The sequence below is a fragment of the Galeopterus variegatus genome, unplaced genomic scaffold, assembly GCF_000696425.1.
Source record: "Galeopterus variegatus unplaced genomic scaffold, G_variegatus-3.0.2 Scaffold1281, whole genome shotgun sequence".
In the NCBI taxonomy this organism is placed as follows: Eukaryota; Metazoa; Chordata; class Mammalia; order Dermoptera; family Cynocephalidae; genus Galeopterus; species Galeopterus variegatus.
The window spans coordinates 33650-48495 of record NW_007727392.1 but is presented as its reverse complement, the minus strand read 5'-3'; the positions used below and the strand labels follow the sequence as shown (position 1 = coordinate 48495).

The window sequence follows — 14846 nt, the reverse complement described above, 5'->3', positions numbered from 1 at the left end:
GATAATTTCCTGTTTGATAACACTTGCTTTTCTTCCACTTCGAGAAATTTTTCTGAAAAACAATCTGAAATTTGTACGGGGGTACCCACATCTCTGATCCTCATCTCATTGCCTCCTACCTTCTTGGACATTGCTTCAATAATTATCACATCTGTTTTGCATGTTTAATCTTTCCCTTTTAATTACAAGTACCAGGACCTGTTTCCCCCTGCAGGGTCTTGAGATAACTAAAAGAAGAATAAAGGAGGACATTACAGATTAGCTAGAAAACATCTTACAGTCCTAGAAGATTATCTCCAGCCTTATAATATTCTTGATGCCATGGAGTCAGATCTCCAGCCAAGCCTGATTCAGCTTTTGGCATTCTAAACAGGAATTACCAGGCCCTTTGGTATTCCAGCTGAAACCTCAACTATCTCAAATTGTAGGTTTTATTAACTGATAAGGAGAAATGAACTTTCTTCCCCTTTCCCTCACTTGCAGAGAGCTGAGACCAAGGTCTCAGGCCTCCTTGATGAATAAAGGTTCTCTATTGCAATGAGCCGCCAAGTATAGGAAGGAAGCAAAGCCTGCAGGCAGAGAGCTACCCTGCAAAACCATGCTCCAGGATGGCCCAGCAAGCGGGGAGGGGCGAGTGTGTCTCAATTCTCTTTAAAACCAAAAAAACCAACTCTGTACTTGCCTGGCTGTTTGCTGCCCCTGCAAATGTTCACATGGCCTCCCATTTGGTCCGTGCCTGCCTCTTACCACCTTCCAGCCTCCAGACACGCTGGACTCCTCTCACCTCCAGCAGGTCTGTCTTCCTCCCCTCGTGGTCCCTTGTAGAGGCTGTTCCCTCCACCCAGAACGCCCTCCCTCACTGTTCCCCTGGCCATCCCCTTCTCATCCTTCGGGGCTCAGTATCAGGTGCCACAGAGAAGCCTGCAGTTATGTTTATGTCTTCCTGTTTAAGTTCCCATGGCAACCCATACCTTTCCTCAGTGGTACTTTGCTCAACTGTAATTAAAAACTATTCCTTTCATATCTGCCCCCACCACAGGATTGAGACCTCTATGAGGGCAGGGATAGTGTATGTGTGGAATCATGGTTTATAAGCATCACTCTGGAGCTAGAGTGCTGGCCACCTGGGCCGCACACCACTCCTGTTCATATTTTATCAGCCAGTGCCACATGGTCACACCTAATCAAAGGGGCAGGAAGTGCACCCACGCATGCACCCAGGAGAAGCAGAAATCGTTGGTGATGAGCACAAATGACCACCACAGTATCCTATTTCCTTTGAAAAAAATGTATTCCACAAAAACAACATCACAACCAACACATCAACAAAACACCGACTGCAGTAGACTGGACTTTCCAGGCCCATCTTCACACTGAAACAAATAGAATCTACTTAACATTATCTCACTCAAAATGTAATGTTTTTAACCAAAACATTAAAATTCTAAAGGCAAAATACCTGTGGCTTTAAAAATGTTTCAAACAGTAATGAAGGGAAAAGTACACCTCCTCCCTGCAACCTCCCCACCCCATAATCCCAAGACATGGTCCTTATAGACAAGAAGGGTTTCAGGACTTGAGATGCAGGCTGGGCGGTCTTGAGAAGGCTTCACAGAGAAGCCGTGACTTCATGCTGTTCCTTGTGAGATTTAACTTTCAAAGACTCTCTGATCCAGCTTAAGCTATACGGTAAGCCACCTTGAGACTTAAATGATGAGAAGCACTGCTGTCTCACAGCAAGGAATTCAGAAGGGTTGGGAATTCTGATCTGGAAAGTTCCATCAAAGCATCACTCTAGGCTCAGCAGTTGCCACCCACCACTTGTCAGATTAAACAGCTTCAGAGCCCTGTGACCCGCTAATGTATTCACCAGCGAAGTCAGCTAATTACTCCTGGCTCGTTCATCCTCGACAGAAGTCTTCCAGCTGGCCCTGCAGCTTGCTGCCCCGGTGAATGGAGCCGGGGGTTGCATCCCACTCACAGCCAAGCAATGACACTCATTAGGAAGCTGAGCCCCAGGCTCCCTGGACCAAGTGGGGAGGAGACTGTAGTGAGTGCCTTCTACCTGCAGTGGTTCCTTTGATCCCAACAGACTGAGAGATGGCTGTCACTGTGCCCCTTTCGCTACTGCAACCATAGAGTCGTGGAGGGTGGAAGTGACTTGCTCAGGCTCACCAGCTGTTAAGCTGCAGAGCTGGGATGCGAGTACATCTGGCTGCAGAGCTTACCACCTTTCCCCTCTTGCTGACGTTCATGTGGGCTGCCTTCCTTGACCATACTGTACAAAACAGTGTCTCCTGTGACCCGCTTCTCTCTAGTCTCGTAATCCTGCTGTACTTTCATTCACAGCTCTATCACCACCTCTGAGTCTGTTGTTCAGTGCTTTATCCCCAATTCCTAGAAGAGTTCCTGGCACCTAGTATGCACTCAGTAATTTTTTTTTTTTTTTTTTGGCGGCTGGCCAATAGACGGTTCCGAACCCTTGACCTTGACACCGTGTTCTAACCAACTGAGTTAACTGGCCAGCCCTCACTCACTCACTTAGTAATTACTTGTCAAATGAGTGAATGGTGTTGTGAAAAGAACATTTATCTGAGTTTAATCCTGCTGTGCTGGGAATCTAGTGAGTGACCTTGGACAAGTCAGGTTCCCTCCCCGGGCCCCAGTAGCCATGTTTGCAAATTTAGAAGACAGAATAAAAGCATTTCTCTACAAATGTGGACTGTGATTTATGCAACTTGTCACCCAGAGTAAAGGCTGCTTTGATGCTCAGAAAATGGAAACAAAATTGGAAACACTACACAGTGGCAGAGAGCTAGAGGCAGCAGAGGAGATGGGGAGGGGACTCCTGAAACTATTTGGTGTCTCTCTTCCTGCCACCTCAGATTGGGCTCTACAAATTCTCAAGGGTAGAAAGTGTAAGAGGCTTGAATAGAGGCATTTGGTCCCTGACTTGATGAGACAGACACAACCACAGAGACATAAAAGTGGGCCCAGCAGAGACCCTTAGGATGGTCCCTTGTGGACCCAAAGCATCTGCCCATCAAGCAGGTGATGCGACTGGTCTTTGCTCTTCTACTCACCATCTTTGTCACCTCAAGGATGTCTCATAATATTTGTGATTCCATTTCTCCTAATGAAATGGGAATCATAATATTTAGCTAATAATGAACTAATAATAAATACTTAATAATAATATTTTTTAACTATGGGAGGATAAATGAGATGATGTAAGCAAAGTACATAGAGTTCTCGGCAAATAGGTAGTGCTCAGAAGAGTCACCTTTTCTTTCTCTCTGATCTTCAGTTTTCTCCTCTGGAAGATGGGAAAAATGTAACGCATACTTCACATGAGCTAAGTGATGTGAAAGGTGCTCGTGAGTCATTAAGCTGAAATGTACTGAGCCCAGAACCTGTAGGTCTGTTCCATTCTTGAAGTGTGTGATATTAACAGCACAGAAGCACACATTTAAGGACACAGCCTGATTCTGTACAGAGGTTCTCTTTAATCACAGACCATCCTGTCTCTTGCATGTTGCTTGGGATCCAAAAAATGAAATTCTGTAATATTTCTAGACTATCATGAACACATAAAAGTCACTTAAAAAAAACATGGTGTGTGGCAGGGGAAAGGGCTATTAAACAGATTGCAGGCTCAGGTAGGTAATATAAATGAGTGATGATGAATAATTGTTCCTTGCTCTAGTGCTGGAGAGGTAATAGAGAGCAGTGGGGACTGTGGTTTACTAGAGAGCACATGCTCTGTCTAAATTGAGCAGCTGCTTCTCAGCTCCAGCCAATTGTTGCCATGTGGGAATATGGGCCCAGGATGGCTGTAATTTCAGATTTCTACAAAGAAGCCCAAAATCCATATTTTTATGTGGAATAAATGTTGGCAAAATTCACATTTGAAAAAAGCAAAAAAATAACAATACCTTCTAGGCTGCCAGATTGTGATCTATGAACTAAACTGTTAAATTATGAAATCAGCCAAATATTTTTCAGATATTCCCTTGACCGCTGTCTCAGGACTCTTAATGTATTTCCTGTTTAGCTTCTTCTAGTGCTACACACTTTTAGCAAATAACGAGTACTTACTAAGCAACTACTTTGTGGAAAGGTACACTGATCCCCCAGTGTAGACCCTTCAATGCCATCTGGGGAATCTGGGCTTTATCCCAAAGGTTTCTCAGCAAGGAAGTGGTGGGTTATAGTGGGATGAACCTGACAGAGGGACCCTTTCTCCTGCTTTCTCCAGGTGGGCACTGGCTCCTGGGCCCCCTCCAGGTCCCACTCTTCACCTCCTGTTTTTTATTTCAATCTACACAATCTGTTTTTATTTAAAATAGATTTAAGCAGGACAGAGCCCCCCAGGCAGCCTCATGCAGGCTGTGTTTTTTGGGAGGTGGAGGAGATGCCTTCGTGGTAATGATCTGGATCCTGAAACAATTCTGAGAGGCAGCAGGGCTTTGAAGCAGGCAATATTTCCTCTTTTTATGATGGTTTCGTTTTACATTTTTATTGGCCCTCCACTGATTGCTCCTGGGCTCTCTGATGGGATGTGAAATGCACTGACATTTATAGAAATCAATACATTAATAAATCACGAAGTTCATAATGTCTGATTTGCTTCTAAATGAGACAGAACTATTATCACTATAAAGTTGCACATAAAATATGCCCAATTGTGATGTATTGTGTAGTCTAATCAAAGGCATTTGAGCGAATAACCTTTCCCCCAAAGAAGGAAACAATCAAAGCTGAATAACTTCATTAATAATTCAAGGTGTGTCTGCCAAGGCTTCATTTATTAAGTGCACAGTTAAGAGGCTTCCGAGCTGAGTCCTGCAGAGGATGGTACCTTGACATCTTCTCCCTGCCTCTGGGCAGGCAGACATATATTCTCAGATGAACTGACTGCAGTCCTTGCATTTGGCAGTTCATGTTCCAGTTGAGGGTAATCTTCAATTGCCTTCTCCAGCTAAGAAATGGACCAAAATAATACACATATTGACTGTCTGGATTATTAAGGGCAGAGGACATGGAGCATGTAATAACTCCAGGGGGAAAGAGGCAGGAAATTTTCTCAATGACTGTCAATTATTACATCTATTTACTAACGCTCCAGGCCCTGTGTTTCTGGTGTCCACCACCCACAGATACTCTGCCCCGTTCCATGGCAATCTTCAGACTGAGATGGTTGACCTTCTTTCATCCAGAGTCTTGTGTTTGCTTTTGGCCATTACAGTTAATATAGAATGATAATATTCACTTTAGCCAGTTAATGTCTATCCTGAACTGGAAATTGGGTGTCTCTGTGACAGAGTAAATCACAGAACAAGAAAATTTTCCCATATTGAAGAGAAACACATTTAATTAACTAGATCCATCAGAAAAGGCACAATCATGGCCTAGGCGGTGTCTAACAGACATGACTTTTGGATTCTGCTGTTGAAAATAACACTTAAAATCACAGTCATAATACACTATAAAGATGGGAATAACATTTCAGAGCACCTACTATGTGCATAGAGAATTTCACATATCTTATCTCATTTAGTTTACAGCTACAAGGCGAGTATATTCATAGTTTGAATTAGTCTAATAGCCATATACCTCCTGGGGACAGGAGATGATTAGATCAATTCTAAAACTATTACCATGCTCTCTGAGCTCACCAAAACAGGCACTTAATACAAGAATACATTGATATTGAATCCAGCAAAAGCTCACTTGACCAACTTCAATTATTTCCCTGTTTGTGATTATTCGCTATGATGTACAGAGGTTTATGTTCACACTATCAACAACAAAGTAAGGGTTTATTAGCTTGGATCACAGGGGCTAAGCTTACCCTATGAAAGTGGTCTGGGGATCTTTAGCACAGTAATTTTGTATAGTTAAACATATGCCAGCTATTCTAAAATAGCAGCAGGAATGCGATGGAGCAGGTCATAGCAGGGGATCGTGCATCCCAAAGCAGACCACTTCACTTCATTGACTTCATAGAGATAGCCTGAATAAGGCCATGGTGGGAAGATTTATAGCAGGAAAACTAGAAAATGGTATCAACCAGGCTTTCCCCACCTCCCCAAGAGCCGGTTGTTAGACATTTGCCAGCCCACCAAAGCTAGCTCTCTATTTGGAAATCATCACTTGGCAAGTTGTCAAATTATCTGCATAGCAGTGAACTACTCTTCCTCAAAAAGCAGGCTGAAAGACAGGCTTTTCACACTTAGCCTGACCTGGATCCAATGAGTTTCCATCATGAGAAAATTCTACGCTGACCTGAGAGATTCGCATGGCAATTGTATTTTTCCTTTGAGCAATTCCTTCAACCTCTCTCTGCACCTTATTTTTCCATCTTGCAACTAAAGGTGCCCTTTCTCCCTGGGCACTCCTCATTTGCAGTGAATTGTCATTTCAGCTCCTCAGTCAGGAGGAGTAATAAAATCTCACCCACGTTACTGCTTGCAGGTCTTCTAGACCCACTTATTCTAAGCAACATGCCAGCTCTCCCCAACACCAGTCAGCAGCTGCGCTCACTAACTGGCTATCTCCATGTGCTGGAACTTCAGGGTAGTGTCCAGCTGTGTCCAAAGGAGACATGGCAGGAGGTTTCTCCATGCTGCCTGAATGCCAGCTGGTGGCAGGATTGGGCCTCATTTCACTAATTGCTCCCTAGAGCTGCAGAGACTGCTGGAGCTCCCTAACTAAATCATCAAAAAGTTTACCCCCAGGCACTTTTTTCAGACAAAAATGGCCCACTTAAAACATCATCTAGAGATTTCTACCTGTGGCTGAGATGCCACAGTGAAACTGACGCTCCTACCTTACAACCTGGCCATGGGCTTAGCTGGACTGAAATGTTGCTTAAGAGGCAAGGGACATTAGAGTCCCTGATGTACATGGCTTTGCTCCTTGTCCCGAAACACCTTTCAAGACTTCTTCTTTCCCTAATCCTGGGATCTAGATAACTCCTTTCCCAGCCATTTATTTGTTTTTTTCAATCTTGGTGAAAAATATGCGAATGTGACACTGTCACACAATAAACAGAACTGTGACTTACATCACAATCTGTGTAGTGACGTTGTGGACTTTCAACAGTTACATTAAATTTCTGACAGTTAATTCCACCACCACCTTCTCTTGAGAGGCTGCAAGGGTCGTTTGACACTCCGCTCCCCACACACCTCAACCTATGTGCTGATCTGGTAGCCGTGTAAAAAAACACCCTCATTTTGGGAGAAAGGGCAGCGAAATGAAATAACGCTACATATTAAAGAATTTTCAAGTCATTTTATCTTGAAAACCTTCCATCTAATGGAAGTAGCAGTGCTCAAAGATATTTTTTGTAGAACTGTGTTTTTTCAGAACATTTTCAGGACTGAGGTATAAATGAATGAGAAATGTATAGATTCGATTTTGCTTAAAAAGGGCAGGAGGGGTTTCAAGATTAAGAGAACAAATGCTTGGAGCAAAACATGATTTGAGTTTTATTGAACCAAGAAGACTGAAAAAAATATCTGGAACACTCAGCTCAGCTCTCCCGGGACTCATCGTTAAGTTTATAAAATTCAGAGCTGATGAGTTGTGTGCGCTGTGTGTGTCTGAGTGGGTATATGACTCACCTCCATCCTCAGCCGTAAGAATCTAAGCCCTTAAGTCTTAAGGCCCAAATGGGACTTTCCCTGCTCTGCTCCACGCAGGCACCAACAAGCCTCTTCACCCTTGATTATATCGGGGGAAGTTGTCAATCAGAAAGATGGTGCTAAACTCATTCAGAACAAACCAATCAACCATGTCTAAGGAGAGAGAAAAAAATTACATTTTCAAGCACCGGCATGCCATCACTAATATACTTTCTAATGCAACCAACATAGTTCAGGCAACACTGAAAATGAACCAGTGGAAATACTAGACATAGGATTTTAAGAGGAAGCACAGCATTCTGTGCTTTTTATGTGCACTGTCTTGTAAATTATTTGCAGCTCAAGTACATCATGCTCTTTTAAATTTCCCTCTGGATGCAGTTTTAACAACATCCCACAAGTATTGCTATGTCATTTTTTCAAAATACTTTCTAATTTCCACAAGATTGCTTTTTTGACACATGGGTTACTTAGAAATTAGAACCATATTGCTTGATTTCCAGACATTTCAGGATTTTCTAGTTTTCTTTTTGTTATTGATACCTTGCTTTATTCTATTTGGGGCAGAAAACATTCTTTAAAAATATTCATTTCTTTGAACTTTATTGAGATTGTTTTTTGGCCCAGGAAATAGTCAATTTTGGTAAATGTTCTATGTGCACTTGAAAAGAATGTGTAGCAACCTGTGGTTGTTTGGTGCAGAGCTCTGTAAGTGCCAGCGAGGCCAAATTTGTTAATTGTGTTGCTCAGCTTTTCTGTATCCTTCTGACTTTTTTTTGTTTGCTTGTTTTATCAATTACTGAGAGAGCTGTTTTAAAAGCTCCAGTTATGATTGTGAATTTGTTATCTCTCCTTTTAGTTCTGTCAGTCTTTGCTTTATACGAGGGTACCTAAAAAAATTCTTAGAAAGATTCATATTATCTTTCAAGTCTATTTTTCCACAAACTTTTTGAAGCATCCTCATATGAATTCGAAACTATATTAGCAGTGCATACTAATTTTAAATTGTTGAATCTTCCTAGTGGATGGACCTTTTTACACTATGAAAACTCCCTCTTTATCTCTAGCAAAGCTTCCTGCCTTAACATCTACTTTATCTGATGTGAACATAGCCATGCTAGCTTTTCTTGATTTGTGTTTGCATGGTGTATCCTTTTAAATCATTTTTCTTTTACCTTTTCTGTGGCAAATGGCATTTAGTTAGGGTTTAGTTTTTACGTGATGATTGTTATGATGTATTGAAGATTTTCTATTTGTCTTTGCATTTCAGCAGTTTTACTATGATGTTCTTATATGTGGTTTTCTTTGTATTTATCCCACTTGGGGTTTGTAGTGCTTCTTGAATCTGTGGCTTGATACATTTCACCCATTTTTAAATATATCTTTTCAAATAGTGCTTCACATTATTCTTTATCTTTATCCCTTTTGGGGACTTCTGTTACGTATATGTTAAAACTTTTCATCACATCCCTGTTAAAAGAAAAACTTTAGACAAATTACATTTAACAGAGTTTAATTGTACAAAGAATGATCCACATATTGGGTGGGCCCCAGAACCAGAACAGGTTCAGCATGACTCCAGGGCTGCCACATGGCCAGACTTAACATTTATGGACAGAAAAAAGAAAGTGACTTACAGAAAACAGAAGTGAGGTTCAGAAACAGCTGAATTGGCTACGGTTGGGCATTTGTCTTATTGGCTCCTGGTTTGAACAGTTGGCTGCTTTCTACAACAGTAGGTTACAGTCTGTTTACACATCAGGTTAGGTTACAGTTCACTATGTCCAAAGAAACCTTTAAGTCAAACTTAATTTAATATCCCATATGTCTCTTATGCTCTCACCTGTATTTTGCATTCTTTTTTCTCTCTGTGCATCAGTCTGTTTATTTTTCTATTGACCCATCTACCAAATTATTAATTCTTCCTTCATCCGTGTCTAACCTGCTGTTAAATTGATCTATTTAGTTGTTAATTTTGGGTAATACATTTTTCAATTCTAGAATTTTTAATTGACTTTTTTGTATGTATTCTGGTTCTGTGCTGGAATTCTCCAGCTTTTTTCTATTTTCTTGAGCATATGTTCACTATTATTTTAAAGCCCATGCCTGATCCAATGTCTGGGTCACCAATAGACCTACTACTATATTCTATGTTTTCTCTTGGTCCTGTCTTTTAATATGCCTGACAAAGTTTCATTGAATGGTGAACATTAGCATAAAAATGCATAAACTATCTGATTGAGTTGTCAACTTCTGGAAGGTAAAGGCAGATAAACTTAATCAGGGATTAAGACAGGGATTGAGCTGTTTTGAGGCAGGCTACCTTGATAGCTCTCCAATGCCTTCAAACAGATGAGTTTTTTTTTTTTTTAATCCCCCTATTTTAGTTGTTCTCAGTGGGAGTTCAGCTCTTCTGCAAGACAGCTCACCCTTCCTGGGTCTCTCAGCTTCTGTGCCTTTGCATATGCTGTTTCCTGTCCCCTCTTCCCTTAAGTCTCACCAAATTATCACCACCCCTTGAAGCCTTCTCTGATGCGCCTTCCTGTCTTATGACATCCAGGCAGCATTAATTAAGAGTTTCATCCCCTCAGCTTCCAGTTCTTAGCCATATCCACACTGCATTGAAATGATTTGCCAATGAAGAGTTCCAGACTAGCAGCCCACATCACCCTAGCCACCAGCATGCTATATCTGGCATATATTTTAATGTTAAATTTATTGGTAACAGTTCAGAATTAGAAAACAAATGACTGGCTGGTTAGCTCAGTTGGTTAGAGCATGGTGTTGATAACTGGAGGTCCAGGGTTTGATTCCTGTTACCAGAGCCATGGGGGGGAAAAAGGAAGAAACAAACAATCTTTTAATTATGGCATCTCTTAGAAAATGCAAAGATCTGACTCTCTGGGCTTAAATTTCTGCATGACAACAACTGGCTAATTAACAGTTGTTCTCCTTTCATGGGGCAATTGCTCTCCAGTTCTCAGTCCGCTGTAGTTGTACACTCCTCACTGTGCTCATCTAAATTACCCGCTAATGGCTATTGACATTTGAGTTTGCAACCCCTGGTCTATGTATGTGCCCCTGTATCAGTCTTAGAGCTCCATGTAAACAAACATTATGTCTTTTCATCTCTCTCCCAATACCTATCACATTCTGGCATGCCAGAGAAGGTCAATCCATATTTGTAGACATATGTCTATGAAAATGCTACCTAAGAACATATGTCATAGAACAGTGAACTTCAATGTGATACTGTAACAGTGGATACATGATGATATACACTTGTCAAAACCCACAGAACTATACAACACAAAGAGTGAACTCTGATGTAAACTACAGAACATAGTTAATATAGCAATATTGATTCATCATGTGTAACACATGTATCACCCCAATGCAGATGTTAATAAGAGAGGAAGGTGTGAGAGTGGGCTGTACGGGAACTTTCTGTGCTTTCTGTGCAATTATTTCTGAAAACCTAAAACTGCTCTAAAAGTAAAATCTATTAGTAAAGATAAATAAATACAAATGCCACTTAACCAGAGTAATCGAAGGGGTGACTAAATTCAGCAAAATAAGTTTCTTGCATGGGATTCAGGTCAGGAGACAAGAGCAGAAACACTTACCGGTGGATACCCACCTATACTATCACTTTTAGAAGCAGCAGGAAAATAAGCCCCTCCTGTCTGGGGTTGGGAGTTGGGGGGCAGAGACTAAAACACACTTAAGACGGCAGATGGGCTGCCTTACACACTCTTGGTCACGGGTACTGGTAAGACAGGAGGAAGTTCAAATAAGGGCCTGCTAAGGAAAAGCTGGCTGACTACCAAACAGACTTGACAGAAAAGCAGGAGAACACCTAGTAGAGCTCCATGGGACCTTGGACCCACCCAACTCCACCATGCCATGGATGGTTTTCCAGGTCTGATATTTTGTGTTGTGTTTTATCCTCAGCACAACAGAGGATTTAGCTGCATCCGTTCTGCCACATGTCCAAATGTGCTAATTCTTTTCTTCAACAGCCCTTTTCCTTTTCTGCAACTGAGTTACTTGTCAAGCTTAAGAAGGGAAGAGAGAAGCAAAGACTTGGAGACTGTAAGCTCCATGAGAGCAGGCAACAGAGTTGTTTTATTCACTGACACTTGCATAGTAGATACTTCATTGATAGTTGTTGAGTGAGTGAATAAATAATCCTACAAAATAGGCAGCTTCAGATCACAAAAAAGCAGGGGGGCAGAGGGTAACAGGGGCATCTTCACTGTGGAGGGTATCTTATGCAATCACTCTGCAATCAACCACGCGGGAATTTCCAAGGACCCATTCACGTCCGTGCATTCTCTGCCATGTGCCATCCCATCTCTCTTCAGGCTGCATGACTGCATGGCTGCGGGCATGCTCAGTGAGCCCCCTGCTGGGAGCCGTGGCCACTGCAAGGTGACCCATTGCTCTTGCCTGTTCTGACCCTGGGAAGAGATCAGCCCCAGCTCTGCTAACGAGAGGCCTCTTCGCATCTGTCGAGCTGGACCGCATAAGCTGGACACCCTCAAAGTGGCCTCTCCGTCGACAATGAAAGTGTATTTTGCTTTTATGATGAATGGATTTGGTAAAATGTTTTCTCACTTTTTCCTAGACATCGCCTGGTGGTATTACCAGTATCAGAGAGGTAAAAAAAAAGGTTTAAAATAACTTGACTGCTTTGTTCACATTACTTGCAAAGGAAGAGCTTCTTAATCAAGTCATTAGTCTCCCACTCACCAGCTCTCTGTGCCCCTTGTTAACAAAACCCCACCTATATAGAAACAATTGGAAATGTTCTTTTAGAGATAAGTTACAGGGAAAGCTTTGCTCCCCCTGAGAGACTGATATGCTTTTCTTTCATGGGCAATAAAACATATGCAAAAAACCAGAGCCGAACTGTGGCTCAAGTGTATTAATTGCTTCAGACAAATGGCCTGAATGTCTATGTTCTCTTTTTCCCCATGGTCTTGACCTCGTAATCTTACCAACATTTTCTGAGGCAGTTTTTCTTATTGCCTTACCTTTTTTTATGTTATTACATTTATTTCCTATAATCAGCTTCAAGCCCTTTGTCGGACAAAGTGGAATGTGTTGAGGTAGAGTGGTGTGAGCTAGGAGAAAGGACGGTGGGTGGACAAATACTAGGTATTGATCAGGAACCAAAAACTCAAATGCCCTGACACCAGGTGGGTAGCATAAATGACTTAGGTGAGCCCGAGGTGAGCAACAGGGAGCCCGAGAGGCTGTGGCTGCCCAGAGGCAACAGCCACTGCTCAGCTCTAGTAGACTGTTGCTTCATGAGAATTTGAGACCAAAGTTGTCAGATAATCTCATTTTCTAAGTGAAATCAGAAATCCAAACTTGTGTATGAATCTCTCATCTTCGAGCATTGACAACTAATACTAAAATAATTAAAACACATTTTACAGGTCAAACAAGACCTATCTTGGGGCTATATTCAGTCCAAGGGTCACTGTTTTTTAAACTCAAAACTAGATGGGTGGGTATAAAGTTCAACCAGAGGCACCATAATGGAGAAACTATTTTCCATTCCAAGGAAACAGAGCTAGTCATAGTCATGAGCCTAACAGAGGAGATACGTCACTAGGGAGAAGACCAAAGTCTTGGGTCCTCCTACTGAGGGTCTAACTTGCACACAGGCACAGAGCTTGTTGGGAGCAGGACTGCTGCAAGGCTGGTTACAAACCAATTCACAATCTGTGCTCAAGGGAAGCAGAAACCACTATGGGGACACATGGAAGCCAAATCTGATGAAAGAGGCCTGGCCTACCTAGATTCCAGGTCCACCTTTTCACCAATTGCCTATGTGACCTAGGACTCAGACAAAGCCCGTCAGTGACAGAGGTTGGAAGAGATTTCCCATGCTAGAAGCCCTTAGCATGGGCTCGATGTGTTTGAAAGATACAGGAACTCACTGAAAGTAAGAGGGCACTTCAGAAAGCTCATGGAAAAACAGAATTAAAAGATAATATGAATCTTTTCATGAATTTTTGAAGCACCCTTGTATAGGCAACGATGTCATGATTTGATGCTATTTTTTTTTTCCTGATCAGGTCTAAAGCTCTTATTCCACTCAGAAGAGTGTGGCCCCAAAACATTAAGGACAATTTAATCTGAATCATCTGCTATTCATTCTGGGAGTTTCCTGTGTAGCATCTTCTGCAGTTGGTTATTCTATCTCACTTTCCCCCATGATAGAGATTCATCACTTTGTGAGGCACTCATAGTCAGAAAATCACTTTATATTAGGACACCTGCCTTCTTAATATCAAATGGGAAGGGCAATGGTCCCCTCACCACCCACCACACACAAGGTGGCCGTGGGACAACGGGCATGAGAACATTTTACAGATTAAAACTACTTACAAGCAGAAGGTATTCTAATTTATTCCTCTTCTGTAGTTATCACCATAGTATTAAGTCTCTAGGTTGATTTTGATCTCTGTCATCCAAACTCAATCTGACTTAGTAACTGGTTTATTATTATTTTTAATAACAAGAATAACAATAACAAGCAACATTTGGCTTTGGACATTCCTAATGAGCCTCAGAAGAAACTTTCGGGGAGGCTTCCCATGTGTACAGTCTGTTTTCTTCCCCTCTAACGAGGCAGCTGGGCCACCTCCTCCCTTTACTGGGACAACCTGGGCAGCATCAGCTAATCCCCAAGGGGCAATAGAGGGAGGTGAAAACTGCTGCAGCTGCTTCTAAAGTTTCTTCTGAACATACTTATGGTGGCCAGAGCCATGAGGCATGCAAGGAAACAGAAGGCTCTAGAGCTGCTGGGAGGGGGAGGAGTGCCCAGATGTGGGCACCCCAGAAGGTTGCCACAGCTGCAGACAAGTTATGTCAGTTTCCAGTCAAAAGTCATGGCATATGATGGTCACAACCAGCATGTGTTCACAAGGCAATATATTAAAATTGAGAATAGAGTACATCTCACATTAGTGAGGAACAGTATTATTTCATAAAATTTTTGCTTATATGTGTGAGTATATTGGGTTGTGATGTAAACTGTAGTTCTTACTACAAAATACCATTTTAAAAAAATTGAGGGCCGGCCGGTGGCGCACTGCTACAGTGCGCCGCTTGGGAGCGCGGAGGCACTCCCACCGAGGGTTCGGATCCCACATACAGACCGGTTCCCGCTCACTG

The 14846-nt window shown here is 42.1% G+C and overlaps 1 protein-coding gene across 2 annotated transcripts in view; it reads left to right on the top strand.

Moving 5' to 3' along the window:
* KCNIP1 (Kv channel interacting protein 1) overlaps positions 1-14846 on the top strand; it is a 248202-nt gene that overhangs the window by 209940 nt on the left and 23416 nt on the right. The window contains exon 2 of one of the 2 annotated variants that reach the window (XM_008576054.1): positions 12283-12315. The exons of the other annotated variant lie outside the window; for it this stretch is intronic. Within the exon in view, the coding sequence (XP_008574276.1) occupies positions 12283-12315 (33 nt within the window). The remainder of the gene's footprint in view (positions 1-12282; positions 12316-14846) is intronic. 2 annotated transcript variants of the gene reach the window in all.